Source organism: Etheostoma cragini, chromosome 21 (genome assembly GCF_013103735.1).
Source record: "Etheostoma cragini isolate CJK2018 chromosome 21, CSU_Ecrag_1.0, whole genome shotgun sequence".
NCBI classification, from domain to species: domain Eukaryota; kingdom Metazoa; phylum Chordata; class Actinopteri; order Perciformes; family Percidae; genus Etheostoma; species Etheostoma cragini.
The window spans coordinates 10,960,332-10,976,943 of record NC_048427.1 but is presented as its reverse complement, the minus strand read 5'-3'; the positions used below and the strand labels follow the sequence as shown (position 1 = coordinate 10,976,943).

Below are 16,612 nucleotides of genomic sequence, written 5' to 3'. Positions count from 1 at the left end.
AAAAGAAACAACTTTCACTCAAAGTCCATTTACTATTTTTTTTGGTAACTTCAACTTCTCGCAGTCATGTTATGGTGGTGAGTTTTCTGTACAACCCCATTTGTGTTGAAAGCTCTGAAAAACTTGTTTGGGAAACCTATACGATGTGATTGACAGCTAGCGGAAAAGCTCATTAGTAGACTTTCCATTCCTTTTATCTTTTCTGAAGAATAATGACCAGGTTTAGGTAAGTGTTGAGATTATATTTGATATTATAGCAAATACTGATATAATGTTCGTATCTAAGAATTACCTTTCTCTGCATTAATGAAAAGTAAAATAAACAGCCACGTTTATTTTGAACCACAAACTAAATAGACACACACATGAATTTAGGGTTTATTATTGTAACCATAACAATAAGGTGGATCTCTCTTTATTTCGACCATCAATTCAATCATAATTGTTCTTTTATCACAGGCAATAGTTATAATAGTGCACTTTTTATATTTAAATTATGATACAGACATTTCATTTTTTTAAACACCTTATTCTACTGACCCTTATGAATGGAGAATAGTTTACAATCTTAGCCAGAGTTGGGTCAATGAAAGTGGAGGTGATGTGGTGGTGAGAAAGATGAAAGTGGTGATGGTGACCAATCAAAGAGTGTGTACGGACAGTGAGGCAAACAACTTTGTACAATTTCTCTTGTGATGGTGGCTACACGACAGGTGAAAAAGCAGACAGACAGGTCAAAGGGACACGGCATTAAAGCAAGAGATGACGCAAATTAGCAAGCATTTTAATGTGTGTGAGAATGCCTGGTATGGTTTGGCTATGTTAGTTAATGTAATATATTCCTGGGTCAGTCGCAATGGCCGTACGTGATCAGCTCAAAATGCATCTGCTGCAAAGTTTTTAGCTCACTCCCACTCAGCCACCATCCACCCGTCTCACACACACGTTCCAGTTACCAGAGATAAGCGTGATGAAAGAGATGTAAGATATAAACATCATTGGAGAAGTACTGCTATAATGACAAGTGAAAGGTTGAATAAACTCTCGATGAATCTTTGTTGGCATAAAATCTAGTTCGTGAACAAATACATGACACAAACAACCATGTGACCAAAAAATATGCATAAATAGATGGACAAGTAAGTGGACAAATATGAAAACAAAAACAAAATACCCTTTAAAATAAACAGAACTGTAGCACTGTGTATCTCTCTGAAAACATTCTGCACTTTTGTTGCATATTGTGCTGTATGGAAGACTGGTGAAAAACATCAACTACTGTAGTCTGATAGAGTGCTGGAGCAATACATGACTGTCCCAAATATTTACGTCTGCTTGCAAAATGGTGCGACTCTCTGGCGATGAACGTGGGTGCAGTGATGGACTACTTGGCTTGTTGGTGAACACTGAAGTGAGGAGCATGGGTTTAGGAGACTCTTTGTTTGCTTCCCATTTTGAAGTCCTGTTCAACAAGGAATTGACATCGCAAGCCTTAGCCCGGCATTATGAAAATGTCCATTGATGAATTTACGTTTTTTGTTTTCTTTTGTTTTTTTTGTTTTTTAATTCTGATTCAGTACATGAATACTATGGCAATAGGAGACAAGCTCGACGAGAAAAGGTGGCTTCTGTTTGATCCACGGGCCAGGAATGCTTTTCTCATTCAATCTGGGCACAAACAGCTGTGATGATGTTCATGGAACTATTCACTCATAGTGTTTTTTTTTTCATAGAGTAATGTTCATATTTCTGTTCAAATCAAAAATACTTTTCTTCAGAGCAACAGAAGTCCAATGCAAAAATCGTAGATGCATTGTTTTATATTGTCTCTGAGTAAAAAGAAAATACAAAAGAATCATGTTTAACTTGAAAAGATTGCCTTCTTAAAAGCAACTGGTCTGCTCCCCCATCTCTGACACTGTAGAGTATTATCAGTTACTGTCTTTACTGCTATCACTGTGCTACTGACATCCTCAAAATAAATTTGTAAACAATAAATAAAAATTAAATAAAAAAATATGTTTTTTTCACATTCAGTTAATTAGCTTACTTTGTTGGTTTTTCTTTACCCCAGGAGAAGACACTGCTGGAATTCCAGGGTGTAGTTTCTCCCGAGAAAAATTCGGACGTTTTGTTCAGCTCATCACCACTCACTGAAGTGAGAGCAGGTTGATAACTCTTAGGGTTAACTCTGCTGAGATACATCTATATTTCATTCAGTATGGACTGGTAGTTGCATGTTGCTTGATAATGATATGAGCGCACTGGTTACTTTGAAGAGTAAGACCATTATTTATTTTTGGTGTTGAATACTGTATTACAATGATATGGTAGACTAGCCTATCTTATCATTTCAGCATCCTTTAGCAGGCTGATTTGCTAACTGGCATGCACATTAGCAATTCAAAATTCCTAGTTTGATCTGTGAAGCTGTATCTATGATGGATACCAAAACTGCTCATTCACATATTATTTTTTTCATTAAAGGGTGATTCCTAAACACTTGGTTCTCATTTAAGGGTAGGAATCCTGGTGATCCACAAGATCAAAAGAATGTTGAGTTCAGAAAAAAAAAGCGTGATGGGGAAAAGTCTTAATCCTTGCTATGGTCAAGCACCTTCAATAACTTAGTCAATGAAGAGTAGGAGAAGCTCATGGCTTGCAGGGATACTTTAAAATGAAGTTACACTGTCTTCTTTCCGGTGTAGTTCCGACATCCTGCTGCTTGGTCTCACTTTCTATCCTACGGCTGGGATTGGGTTCCATTGGAGGAGAGCAGTCGGGTTCTCTCCTTTGCCGAGCCTCTGCGTTGCAGAACTCCCCCGCTGCCGCCTATGCCTCCGCCATCTGCTCGGTCGCCCCACTCACACCTGTCGCCCCCACCCTCGGAGCGCCTAGAGTTTTGGCGGGTGGGGGTCCCATGGGGCCGGCCATTCTTCTCATCTGGGAAGGGATCAGGAGACGAGAACAGGAAAGTGACTCTCAACGTATATATGATGCTACAGTGTCTATAAGCCAGGGCCAGGAATCAATGAAATGCAGGTGTGATTAAAAAAGTGGGGGGTGAGCGTAAAAGTCAGAAGCGGCGACTGCCGCTCTCCCTCTCCTTTGGCCAATGCAGGTGATGGGAGCCTGCAGTGCTTAAGCAAAAGATTAAATGTGAATATAAACAGAATGCTCAAGGCACAGCAGATAGGTTGGTTTTGGACAGACCATGGTGATAACAGAAATACTAAAATATGTTTCCAGCACAAAAAAAGAAGCATTGGTCATGTAGAAAAACATAAAAAAGAAACACATCAAAAAGAAAATGGTCTCATCGTTAAATAAAACTGTTCTTGAACGTACCTAGAAAAAGGTTTTTTTTAAGTGTGTAAAAGCAGTCTCACCAGATAGGGCTTGCACCATGGGTTGATCATGGGAGCTGAGAAGCTGGGCTTGAATTGTTTCCACCACTCTTCTGAACCTGCGACTCGGACCTGGACATACAGCACACAATATGATACTTAAGTTTGGGAGAAAATGTATTTTTGATTCATGACATAGACCACTTGGTGATTGCATGTACTGGTCATGTGTTGGACTTTTTTTGTGGTGATGGTGTGGAAGCAGAAGAAAGGGAAATTACGTGAGATTGGGTTAAGGAGTGAGTATAATATTAGTTTACCATGTTTTAAGTTTGACACGATGTGTCTTCATCATATTTTGCTGTATTTAAAATTTGTTTTATTAATTTGGCCATTTACTTCTCTAATGCCTCACTACACAAAATTCAGTCTTAAAATACAGAATTAAAGCAACAAAAATATGATTTAATTCACAAAATGTCTGAATCAGAGAATCAAAGTAAACCCGATTTAGGATCTGGCCAAACATCCAGAGCCAGGTTTTTAAAAAAAATTTTATTTAAAGGAATAGTTTATGAAATATTCCCGTCCTTAAAAGTAGATAATACAAAAGTGATACATAAGACTACAGCCAGCAGCCTGTAAGCTTAGCTTAGCATAAAGACAGGAAACAGGATGAGACAGCTAGCCTGGCTGTGTCCAACAGTAACACAATGAACCTAACAGTATTTAACCTCCCCTATAACTCTCTGTCAGAAAGCCAATCTGCGTATTTCCCCAAAATGCTAAACTTTTATTTTAAATGCTGTAAGTACACACAAAACTACTGTTATAAATGTTAATACAGTTTAATTCAATTCCCAATTGAAAGGGTTAAATATCCTCTCCACTTGCCTGAAATAAGGGTGAACGTCACGCTGTAGATTCCCGTCTCCCTCCTGCCCTCCCTCTCGGTCCTCTCCCTGTCCCGCTCCCTCTCGCCTTCGGAGAAAGCTATGTCCACCTGGAACTTGACGGGCTTCTGGAAGACAGAGGGACCGCCGGAGGACTTGTACTCTGCTCGAAAGCTGGTCTGGGAGAGAACGCTGTGACTGAGTGACGGGATCTGTGTGGTGGGGAGAAGAAGCAGAGAGACCGACAGACTTACGAGGCAGGAGAGGTACGGGGGCCAACGTGAGTATAGGGAGACAAAGGGTGAGGGTGAGGGTGAGGGTGAGGGTGAGGGTGAGGGTGAGGGTGAGGGTGAGGAAAAGAGAGAAAGAGTGAGCCATTGGTAAAAACAAAGTAATTTATCAACGTGCCACGAGTGAGCAAGATTGAAATAAAGAGTGAAATAATGACAGAAAGGAAGTGCGTACAGTATGAGAGTGTGTGTGAAGTCCTTACAGCTTTAACAGTAAGAGCCATGCTTTCTACAAATGAGCTTTGATAGTGAGAGGCGCGAAATACAGACTACATCAGATACTCACAGACAGGAAGGCGTGGACAATGTCGGCTTTGACCGAACTCAGAGGTTTGTCTCTGATAACCACAAAGATCTGCTCCTCCTTCTCCAAGCCAATAAAGTTCCCAAACCACGACTTCTTCGCCAGCCTGGTAGCCAAACAAAAAATATACAGTAGGAGCAAATACACGGAGCCATAGGAAACATCCAAGAGCAGAGACACACAGCTTTAGAGAGAGAAAACAAGTAACTCCTCAGCAATTTATCTCAAGGAGTGTGACTTACTCAGGGCTGGATTCTGGTGTTAGACTGGACATGTCTTCTGATGTAGGAACTGAAAGAGACAACTCACTATTAAAATGAACATTTGGGAACAAAATTTGATTTTCAGATGGAAGCCAGAAGAAAGTAATATTTGAGACATAATCCATTGCCATTATAAATGGTCTGGTATACTGAAGGCTAAAACAAGAAAATCATGTTTTACCAGTGTAAGAATGTAGGAAACCTTTTGAAACTGTTGACCAACTTTGCTTTAGTTGTCCTATAGAGATAGTGTATTGGAAGAAAAATTAACGAAACTCACATAATATCAAGGTGAACGTACCAAACTCACCTTGCAGTTTACGGCGATGGAAACGAGGTGAGCCCAGCAGGTTGTTCTTGAAAGAATTGAGGCGAGTCCTCCAGTGGGCAGAGCTGCTGGCTGCCATACCGCTTCCCCCTCCTGGGCTGGAGGGCGGGGTCAGCGACAGCGAGCCTACCCCTCCCCCTCCCTCCGCCCGCGAGGAGGACGAGGACGAGGAAGAAGAGGGCGGGGTAGAGGAGGGGTGGTGAGGGTGGTGGACAGGGGTGCCCAAAGGTGTGGGCAACGGAGAGCCTTGGGGAGTGACCTGCGGCACAGAGTGGGCAGAGTTTGGGTAGAAGCTCTTAGTCACTGACTTTAGGACAGAGGACGATGGGAAGAAGAAACGAGGGATGGGTGACAGGAGCGAAGAAGGGGAGGGTGAGCGGGAGGATGGGTTGTGCAAAGGCAAGGACTTGATGGGCTGCAGATGGGGTCGGTCGGACGGTCCTTTGATGGGCAGGGTCTGGGTCTTTGGGTTGGGGGGAGTTTTGAGCTTGTCATGAGCCCGAGCTGAACGAGGAGTGGTGGCGTTTCCCTGTTTGGGCTCCTTTGCGAGGGGGGTAGCGGTGGCAGAAGTGACGTCTGATTGGCTGAAAGTGAAGACGGGGCTTTGATAGGACTGGGGAGTGGGTTTGTGGGGTGGGAGTGGGGGGGAGAGAGATGGATAACAAGAAAGAGAGGGGATGGAACATGGAGAAAGGATGGAAATGAATATCATGCTTCGTGACAAAAGAGTGTATCTTGTAGTGAAAGTGTCAAATGCAATACTACCAATTCTGTCTATAAAAGCCTTAATTTTGGGGCTTTAGTCTTTTGTGCCATTAGTATTGTATGTGAGTGAAGGTTTAGTGACAGTTGTGGTTGTGACAGGGTTAACAATGCAGTGACAGAGGACGGTGGCATTGAAGGTGTTACAGTTTAGTTATTGCTGGCAGTAAAGGTTGATTTAGTTACCGTCTATGGACTGTTTAATAATATAATGCATTCCGAAACTTAAGCACACCAGAAAAGCAAATAATTCCATTAAGTAATCTATTTCACGGTTATATAATACATTCTGTGCAAACAGCTAGTTCATGCATGGTGAGGAAGAGAAGTGACATGAAGACAGAAGAAAAATGCCACACAAACCTCCTGTTGGGTGAGATTTAATCTGAGGAACTGGTGTTGTGATGATGTGTAAGAATGGTTAAGTTTTTTTAAAGCAGTTTAATATCGGGGTAGGCAATACTAGCAAAAAAAGGTGCGAAACGTTATCATATTTTATATATATATTATTGGTATATCAGCATTACAATATTGATAGTGTATACTATAATTAGTAACGCTTTCAAAATTACATGTAAAAAGCTAAACACATGTACATACAATTGAATCTAATGGTTTTATGCAAAATGAGGAATTATGAGGAATTAATACAGCTTAAAGGCCCATATGGGCACCTAACTATTGTTTTAAGATGGACTCCAAAAATTGTGACTATCTCTAATACCAATCCTTTAACTGTACTTGTAAGTTACAGGTAGGAGTGGGGTGAAATATTAAAAATTATTTTTTTAAGCATGCTTGCATCATGTTTCAGAGACAGTGCAGGTAATCAAAGCGAAACTGTGTAGAGTTTGTTAAAAAATTGGCCAACAGGCCCTTACCCTGGGACTGCTGAGAGGGCTGGAGGAGAGACCGGTGGATGCTCCACTGACTGAGCGAGACCTGACAAACAGACCAGAGGTCAAAAGATGGGGAACAAAGACAGTGTATAGCCAACAAGAAACTGTGTGTGACATGCATTTTTTTGTATGCAACATTTAGAGTGTGTATACTTTATAAACACAATATCAGAATCAGAATCAGAATCAGAAAAACTTTATTGATCCCAGAAGGGAAACTCTGCAAACTATACACACCTCTGGCTGTGTGCAGCTGTGTCCAGGGCCCTGCGAGGCGGGGTAGGGGACCCCTGTTCAGTAACACTCAGTACCTCCAGGCTTTTCCTCTCGGGACGACAGCGGCCATGGCGCGTCAGCATCGGAGAGTCGACACGCTTTCGAGGAGGGTCTGCTGTAGAACAGCACATTATAGTTATGACTGGATTTATCAACATCCATTAGCGGTTTAAAGATTATGTTGAAGCTGCATTTTAATGACATGATACATGATATGTTGTGCAACTGCCATAAAAAAGGATTACTCTCAAAAATATTGTTTGTTTCTTTGCCTTGGAAGTGGATTTGTTAAAGTGTTTCTCAAAATAAAAAGACATGTCAACTAAAACCTATTGCTTCCTGAGATGTTTCTGCATCTTCATTATCCCGCTCCCTTTATCACGTTTCTTTTTTCTTTCAGTACTAGAAAGTATGACTACGTTGAAAGTGATTTTTTTTCCACAGGCCTTTGGCTTGTTGCACTATTTGTGACAGTGATAAATGTAGCTTTATTTGCACAGACAGAATACTGTAGCTGCCTTCTCCCAGTTTTTAGAAATCTTGCAGATGTCCTGCAAAGTCTGTTTTGAATCTCTTAAAAGACAGTTATGACTTATTGTTGGTAAAATGTTACATAAATTCCATAAAAATAAAGACCATAAAGACACAAGCAGGCCCTTGGGCAAACATTTCTGTCCGTCTGTCTTTCATATTACTTTACGTTTTATTGCTAATAGTGGAGATCACACTTACTGGTTCTTTGGCTATCAGTGAAAAACATTATATTTCATCCAAAAAGTAATCACGCAAATTCATTGGCAGAGGTAATGAGTACCTGTGTGAGACACCAGACACTGACTGTTGTACAATTCCTTCACAGAAACTGAGGCTGAGAAAAGCAGCTCTCGCCCACGAGTGGATCCTTCCTGCCCCCTAAAGACTGACCTACATCATTGCGCGGTGGCAAATCCTCATCCTCATAGCTGGGGTAGCGCTCTTTCCTGTCCAGCAGCAGGTAATAGATCATCTTCTCTTGGTTTTCTCTGAGAAAAAGAGAGAGAAAGTCATTGGATGAGATATTAAAATTTGGAAAGAAAGAAAGAAGACAGAGTAGTAAGGAGCAACATGTGACTAGAGTAGGTAAGCCTCCTATGTACTGTATATTAACAGTTCATTCTATTCAACTGATGATGTGGTTATCCACTACTTTCAGCTAAAAAAATATATTTAGTGGAAGAGATTGGACAGAACATGTGGCCACATACTTACTCCTTTCGTACACTGTTCCATACTAAGGCTGCGGTCCTTAACTTAATACGTCACAACAACAAATGCAGACCTTTTGAGCACAAACCAACGCATCATTTGAAGCCCTCAATATCACTTTGTTGTGACAATGAGCACATGGCTGCACCATGACTTTGATATTTGTAAGGCTAGATCACACTGCTTCAGTGTATCCACCATCTTGCGTGCTTTAACCCTGTGGCGAGTCACTCAACCTGATTCAGAACAGGAGTTTGACACGGCATGATGAAGAGGAAGCCGAATCCCCTCTCTGCTTTCAGACAGCACTCAATATGTCTGCCCACAATACACAGGGGTCAACAAAAAACAGATGTGGAAACTCTTTAGGTACATGACTGAGTAACCATAATAATTGTAACTCCCGTACACAAACCAATACACTAGTCCTTGTTGTGCAACATATATTATTTAATTGTTGTTGACAACGTGAGAGGTGTTTTAAGATTTTAAAAATCTGTATATTCCATCCATTAATCCATCCATCTTCTTCCGCTTATTTTTTCTTATTTTGCTACTGCATGTATGAAAATAATATAACCTTTCAATAACACAGTTTTTACAAATCATTCCATACCATAGCCTCATATCATATCTGTCCATTGTAAGTAAAGCTGTAGTGTGCCTTTGGCCATTGCATTGCATTATATCTAATTGTTTTTTTTCTTTCTGGTCACTCAGCGTACAACCGGGCACTATGAAACACAGTTAAGAGTTGAAAAAAATACTTACTCTTCACATTGCAAATCCCGTGTGAGCTTGCCTCGGTCTCGGAAACAACCCAGTGAGTGCATGCTGTCCAACACATCTGGGTCTAGCTCAGTCAGGGACAGGATTCGCCTCACACACACTCGCCTGGGAGGAGGCTGCTCAGGACACGGCTCATTACGACCACCCCTGGGAGCCACACACACACACACACACACACACACCCACATGGTTGACACAGATATAGTTGTGTATATGATTCAATCTGATGCATCCCTTTAATTTACTATTTTATTTAACAGTCAAGTTTGTAAAAATGAACATATACTCACAGATACCAGGCATGTTTCTGGATGGCCTCGAGCTTTAAAGGGTGACAGGGCAGATGGGGCCATTAGTTTCTACAGTCTGTTAACAGCCATATGGCCACAAAGCTGCGCTGGGTTAACACTTCACACCAGACACTTTTCTTTACATGCACATGATACCTAATCAGTTCTGATTATTGCACATTATAATCACAATGTGCATGCATCTTTCTGATAACTGATTGTTTACAATGCGCCTAAAACAATGCACCAATGGAAGCGCAACTGTATTTCTAGTCTCACATTGCCAGACCTATCTCCACAGCCCTTTGGAGGAGGGTCTGGCTAGTCCACACATTCCTGGATAGGAGAAAAACGTGCTCTGGTTTATTGGCATGTCTTTAAACCGATCACAATCGTCTTGGGCGGTGCCAAGCGGTGGTACGATGCCTCTGTAAAATAGCCTCGCGAAGGTACTTGTTTTTGTGGACCATGTGTGAGAGCTGGAATTTAAATGGCTGTCGAGTGTTCGATGAAAATCTTACTCCAAAAAAAAGATAAGCACAATTTCATCGTCGGTTCTAGTTCGAAGGACGTTTTTGGAATCGGCGGGAGTTTAGAATGCCAACACAAAGAAAGCCAAGGGGAGGGACATCAGGTGGCACTGGAACTACCCCGTAATTGAAACTTCGTCAAAATAGATTACTACTGACAGTAGACTACTACTGTCTCTAATCCATGTCAACTCTGATAATAATAATTAAAATTCTAGCGATGCAGCCACAAAATGCAAAAGTAAGGACAAGCAGGTCTCTAGAAAAGGATTAATATTAATGACAGCAGTCAAATAAAGTTGCTCTCTTCAATCCCCATATCTTCAAAAGGAAGGAATGAGAGGCAATCCCAAATCAATGTGGATAATCTCTGGATACAGCCTGCGTATGGGCTAGCTGTATCAATTCCAGGTGTTTAGACGGCATTCAAACCACCTATGTACGAGCCGCTTGTGTGTGAGCACTCTCAGTCCCGTACCGTGAGCCTTATTTCAGGGTTGACCTCAATCATGCCCTTGAGCAGAGACTGGCAGTCCGGAGGGATGAAGTGGGGCATGTGGAACACCCCGCTCTTCACCTTCTCCAGGAGTTGGCGTAAATTGTCATGGTCAAAGGGCAGGGCGCCCTGTATGAGAAAAGGAGAGAGGGAATTAAAGAAAGACAGATTAAAATAAAGTTGACTTAAAAAGAGGGAAGTAAAAGCTGCAAACACACTAAGGGGTCTTTACAAAGGGGCCGACCTGTAAAAACAGGACTAATGCACTTACCACCAGTAGAGCAAAAAGGATCACCCCACAGCTCCACACATCTGCTCTCCGTCCATCATATTTCTCTCCCTGCCAAAGTCAGAATCCATGTAAATTCACTATTAAATACCAGATGAGTCACATTCATTGATTAAATCCACTGAGATAATTTTAGCTCATTTAAGGCTTACCCGAGAATTCTTAATTAAAAAAAGAAACACCCTAATGCATTATGATCCATCATTTAGTCAGTCTCAGTCCAAAGAACAGTGAAACCATGTTTTAATGACAGAACTGGATACAATTTGCCACTCAATGAATAATTTATTAACATACTTTGCGTATTTATATTACAGGTAGATAAATTTGAGGAACACTTACCCGTATAACTTCAGGGCAAGCATAATGTGGTGATCTATAATGAAAGAAATGTGTTACAGGCAACATTACCCCACTTACAATTCTGGTAAGTATGCACAGTATAAAAAAGTCTTACGCTTCTGTGGAAACTACAGTACTCTTTAAGGTATACAATAGAATATGCATAGATTTACATTGTTTCTGAAATACGAATTATTACCTTTTTATGTGTGTACACATTACTTATGAACACCCTCACAGTGTTGGTACTCACCCACAGCTGGTCTCTAGGAGACTGTCCCCCACCTGAAGGGAGGCCATGCCAAAGTCCGCGATGCGGATGTTGTTTTTTTCATCCAGGAGCAAGTTCTCAGGCTTCAGGTCTCTGTGACTAGATACAACAGGTACTATAAGTCTTCTAGTGCTGATTATGGCATTTCAGCTTAACTGTGACTGTTGACTCATGTTGCACAATCACAAGTTTTCCCACTAATTTATGACTTGATACGCTATAACAAAACTGTGTCAATTTGTCTAAAAGGAATGTAAGGATGATAAGTGCCTGCAAACATCAAGTCAGTAATACAAAGTAATGTTTAAGATAGATTTTTGATGTTACCGACTAAGGCAGTTTACAACTTTTTATGACATGAAACATTAAATTGGCATTCATTTGTCATTGATTTAAGATTTTCCTTTAAGAACCATTGCTCTCGGCAATAACCAACCATATGGAATGACTGTGGCAGAAATCCAAAGCAGAGATGATCTGCCTGAAGAACTTCCTGGCCTCTTTTGGAGTCAGTCGGCCCTTCTTGACCAGGTAGTCAAACAACTCTCCTCCTGACACATGCTCCAACACCAGGTACCTGTCGGCATACAGTGGGATTCTAAAAGTTCATCTCTAAGAGACAAGGGGAGGGACAAAAAAATAATAAAACTAAAAACATCTAACCTAAGACACTCCTCCAACCTGTCTGGGACTCACAATATTGAGATGAAATCTGGTAATTTACCTTTTTTAATGTACTCACTTTTAGCCAACATGCCTGCCTACTCCAACAGCTGTTTTACATCAGTGTTAAAGCATTTGAGCGAGTAAGATAAATAAAAAACTTTTCAGAATAATTGTAGGAAATGAAGGAAAAGTAAGATTAGAGTGATGAAAGCAGATTAATACAGTTCTTAGAGTATTATTTATACCCGCCCTGCTCCAAAGTTCAGTACAAAAGAAAAGCTTGCAGGCTCCTCTGAGCCAAGTTGTGAGGCTCTTTTGAATGCAGAGAGGAAACTCACAGGTATTTATTATTCTCGTAAACATCATGCAGCTTCAACACATGCGGATGCTCAATCAGTTTCAGAATGGCAATCTCCCTCTCAACCTGGTTAGAGAGAAGACGAGATAGATGTAAAGAAAAGGAGAGGAGATATTATTGCAGAGCACAAGTGTAGTTTTGAAGCAACCGAACAGAGGTTAATTTTATACACTTATGCAGAAAGTAAATATAGAGAATATGGAGCACATGTTAGTGGACAGCATAACACTTCTTGCTATATACAAAAATAGCATTATTGCCACTGCAACAGCATCATACTGTACCTTCATCAGGACTGACTCAGACAGCTTCTCTCTGTTGACTATTTTGATGGCAACCTTCTGACCCGTAATACAATGGACCCCGAGCTTGACCAGTCCTGAAAGACACAATGAGAGGTGTAGAGAGGCAAAAAATTAGAGACTAACAGACGTCATATACAGTATACATTTCAACATGAAATAGTAGTTTAAAATGCAGTTTGGTTTACCCACCTGTCTGTCCCTTCCCCAGTGTTTTTTCCAGTCGGTAGGGCCCAACATATTGAGCTGACTGACTTAGAGACAGTTCCTTACTCATACTGCTCTTACTGGAGGCTAACACACTACAACTACTGCACAATGGTTATTGCACTGTGATATTATACAGTGGATACAGTTATTGGTGGATACAAGATGATGCTTTAATTAGAAGGACTATTTCAGTGATAACACTGCCACTCGAAAGTTACTGGGCGAATGTGTAAAAATGCACTGGTCAAAACTGGTGTTGAGTTACAACATCTGGATAATAAATTCACATTGTTAACTAAACCTGGTTAATACACAAAGCTTAATATTTTTGTTCTGAAGCACGGTAAACATGTAACGTTATAACGTTGATATTGAAACAAAAACAGCTTACTAGATTAAAGCAGAGAAACTGAAATGATGACAAGTTATTAGGCTGTTGTAAAGATAAACATGACAAGGTAGGCAAACTAAAGGGGCTCACTCCAGTGCATTGGCTAGCTTATTCGTATATACGTTAACCTACATGTATGACGTTAACGTTAACTCGCTATACATCACGGGTAATAAGGAAATTATCGCACAGTAACGTTAACCACCAGTGTTTTTAACGTCTGCTGCAGAGACTGATATTTTTTTCTGGTTGAATTTACCAACAAAACGCCAAATACATCAAGTGGATGTTAGCACTGAAAATAAAATCTGTGTTATTCTGTCTGTCAGGCCTGTTTTACAGGTGCAACAACATGCTATTTAGCCTCGCCGCCGCTCTCCCACACAGCAGCGAGGCTAGCTTAGCTTCAACGCCTGGACCAACGGCCGTCTCGCGCCGCCTGTCAAAAAAACCGACACCTCCTGAAGTTTCTAGGCAACGTCAAACGGTAAGATTGATCAGACTGCCGCCGCATTCTCACAATATTTCGAGGTGAAACGAATATTCCAAGCAAAATAACCATCTTTAAGGTAGCCTAGTCCTCCCCCTCCCTGTCTCTCCCCGTTTCTACATCCCTGCAAGTAGCGGATCACAGCATCTTCTCCTCTCTCCTTTGGCTTGTCCTCCTCCCTCACCGGCGGATGCTCAGGTACAAAAAAACACAGATATCCGCAGATCAACCCTCACTATTATCGACTGCCTTATTCCCCTCCTGACTTCTGATAATAGTTCAAGCAGAGAGAAGGCCCCCTGTATTATACTCCCTTCGGTTTTCTTGCCGTAAATCGATATTTTCTCTCTCCTCTTCCTTCCTTCGCCTCACTCGCATCAGCATCCGGGTCCCACTCTCTCTCCATCCACTCTCCTCTCGCCTCTCCTCCCCCGCTCTCCTCCTCCTGGTCATATTCCTCAAAACACGCTCATCTCTGCAATCACCTCAGCACTGTGGCCACACCGTAGACACCGTGAGCAGATGCGGACACTTCCCTTATTAATAAAATGATGATATTATCCCTCATATTAAAAGACAATTGTAAACATGGCCAGATGCAGTGGATGGGATGCTGCTTGTTAGGGGAAGATGATGCTGGGGTGCTTTGGCCTGGCTTCTGGTCTTTTAGAATCCCTGGGTTCCCATAGATGGTATTTTATTTTCAATTTGATTTATTATGAGGTGTAAAATTATCAGTAGCATAACTTAGAGGTGTAGGCTACTCAGATAATTTAATTACATGCAGTTGTTGAAGAAGCATTGGGATCTTTTGCCATTGCAAAAGGAATATTCCATAATTAGTGGGTGAAAGTAACATATATGTAGCTACTCAAATACGTATAATAATAATAATATAATAATTTAACATACAAAACATTTAATTAATGTGTAGAATAAGTAGCAGTTAAAGATTAAACAGTAGCCCTATTTAATTCAAATGAACTCTACCTCGACAAGCTGTTAATTAATGCATAATAATAAAATAATAATACAATATATGATAAATATAACAATGTGAAAGGGTGTGCATAATGAGTTTTATTTGACTGATTACACTACTTTTACTTGCAGTAAACATGCAGATACCTTTCATTGAAACCAAGTAGTTTTACATGATGGCATTACCTTTACTCAAGGATCTGACTTCTTCTTCCACGCCTGTCAATTACAAGTCAAATATTACATGCATAATCATTTTTTCTCAAGTGCAGATGCATCAACAGTTAAATATACTAATCAATTTAGTAAAGGTATTCATGTTGTTCAGTGTTGTTGAGACAATTCTTTTTGTACTATTGAGCAGTTTAAAAAAAATTTACAGGATGACCATATGTTTTGTACTTAATGTAAAATCTTCATGATCATTTTTTTATTTATTTAACAGGGACAACGCTCATTTATCAACAGCAAAGCAACTGTGTATGAGCTAGATTTAGCTCAGCAGGCTAATTTGCGTCTGTTATCCCTGGTCAGTTTGAAAATGGCAACCTAAAATAAATGAAATACAATAAAATGACAATACTGTCAACATATTAAAGCAACATACACAGACTAACATTAAAAAAACACAGACAATTCACAACAACAAATAACAAACATAACACATCATACAGCAAGCAACATGACAAAACAAATCTGCAGGCAGGCAACTAAATTAAACAGGCAATCAGCAGTCTAATAAGCCAGTTCTTCAGCTAATCAATAAAAGAATAATAAGTATTTACTTCTCTTATTGGCAACATATTGTGGTGCCTCTGGTAACCTGAGAACCTGCTCTTTGAACTACAAATGTTTTCAGTGCTGGCGGAGCTACTGTTACAAAGTAACGTTTAATAACTATCAATATATTTACTGGAGGAAAAAAATAATTCTTTCCTCATGAAATGTAGTGGAGAATGATATAAAAATGGAAATATTTAAGTAAAGTACCTCATAACTGTGCATAAACAGGCCTTGAATAAATGTACTTAGTTACTTCCAAGCACTTATTGTCTAGTAGACTATTTTTAAATTGCTTCATTTCATTATTGTGTGTTCACTTAGTTTTAGTGTCTGCTAATAGACTGTTATCACTGTTATAAGATAATCCCCGTGTAACAGTAATAATAATAGTAAAATAATGATGGCTGAATTCCATTTGGCTGCTTCAGTTTCCGGCACCTGCTATTGTGCATGCTAGCTCACTGTCCCACTCATGAGTTACCGGGGCACTTGAACAGAATGGAGCCATGTTATTGTGCTTAATAACATGGCTCTTCCTGTGCTCTTCCTACTATGACAAAGTCAAAATGACTGCTGTGAAAGATGGGTTTACATACACATTTTCACTGTGGTTCACATAAAAAAACACATATATTGTGTCACTTTCTATGCACATTGTAAGTTGCAATGTACAAAATGTAATCTTTACAAATTTCTGTTTTTGTAAAGGAACTACGGAATTCTCATGACACATGATGACAACAGCAATGTCCCTGAAAGTCTCAGCAGACCATGGGATATTTAAACTTCACTGAAACCCACACTATAAAATAATTTT

At 40.3% G+C, this 16,612-nt stretch overlaps 1 protein-coding gene across 15 annotated transcripts; it reads right to left on the bottom strand.

Moving 5' to 3' along the window:
- Positions 1 to 368: 368 nt before the first annotated feature.
- On the bottom strand, positions 369 to 14,452 carry si:ch211-255p10.4 (serine/threonine-protein kinase BRSK2). Of its 15 annotated transcripts, none has more exons than XM_034860473.1 (19): positions 13,133 to 14,452; positions 12,923 to 13,017; positions 12,619 to 12,704; positions 12,051 to 12,191; positions 11,597 to 11,713; positions 11,344 to 11,377; positions 10,984 to 11,052; positions 10,695 to 10,841; positions 9,687 to 9,718; positions 9,379 to 9,543; positions 8,287 to 8,384; positions 7,324 to 7,477; positions 7,069 to 7,129; positions 5,399 to 6,038; positions 5,077 to 5,125; positions 4,817 to 4,940; positions 4,242 to 4,489; positions 3,390 to 3,479; positions 369 to 2,943 (listed from the first exon to the last, which is right to left on the bottom strand). In XM_034860473.1, exons 1-18 carry the CDS (start codon positions 13,215 to 13,217, stop codon positions 3,416 to 3,418), a joined length of 2,409 nt encoding a protein of 802 aa, XP_034716364.1. In that variant the 5' UTR covers positions 13,218 to 14,452; the 3' UTR covers positions 369 to 2,943; positions 3,390 to 3,415. The 15 variants fall into 15 exon arrangements, with proteins under 15 accessions (XP_034716364.1, XP_034716363.1, XP_034716359.1 ...); XM_034860472.1 differs by having other exon boundaries at positions 369 to 2,955; positions 13,133 to 14,451; XM_034860468.1 differs by having other exon boundaries at positions 4,242 to 4,452; positions 13,133 to 14,451.
- Positions 14,453 to 16,612: the final 2,160 nt, after the last annotated feature.

What these genes read in the sequence shown, in the direction of transcription:
- si:ch211-255p10.4 (XM_034860464.1), bottom strand. Translation starts at nt 13,217, where the DNA reads ATGAGTAAGGAACTGTCTCTAAGTCAGTCAGCTCAATATGTTGGGCCC. An exon ending in GCCCTCTCAGCAGTCCCAGG is followed by an intron (nt 6,039 to 7,068) that starts GTAAGGGCCTGT and finishes CCCACTCCCCAG; the next exon opens with TCCTATCAAAGCCCCGTCTT. An exon ending in TAAACTGCAAGGTGAGTTTG is followed by an intron (nt 5,126 to 5,398) that starts GTACGTTCACCT and finishes TGTCTCTTTCAG; the next exon opens with TTCCTACATCAGAAGACATG.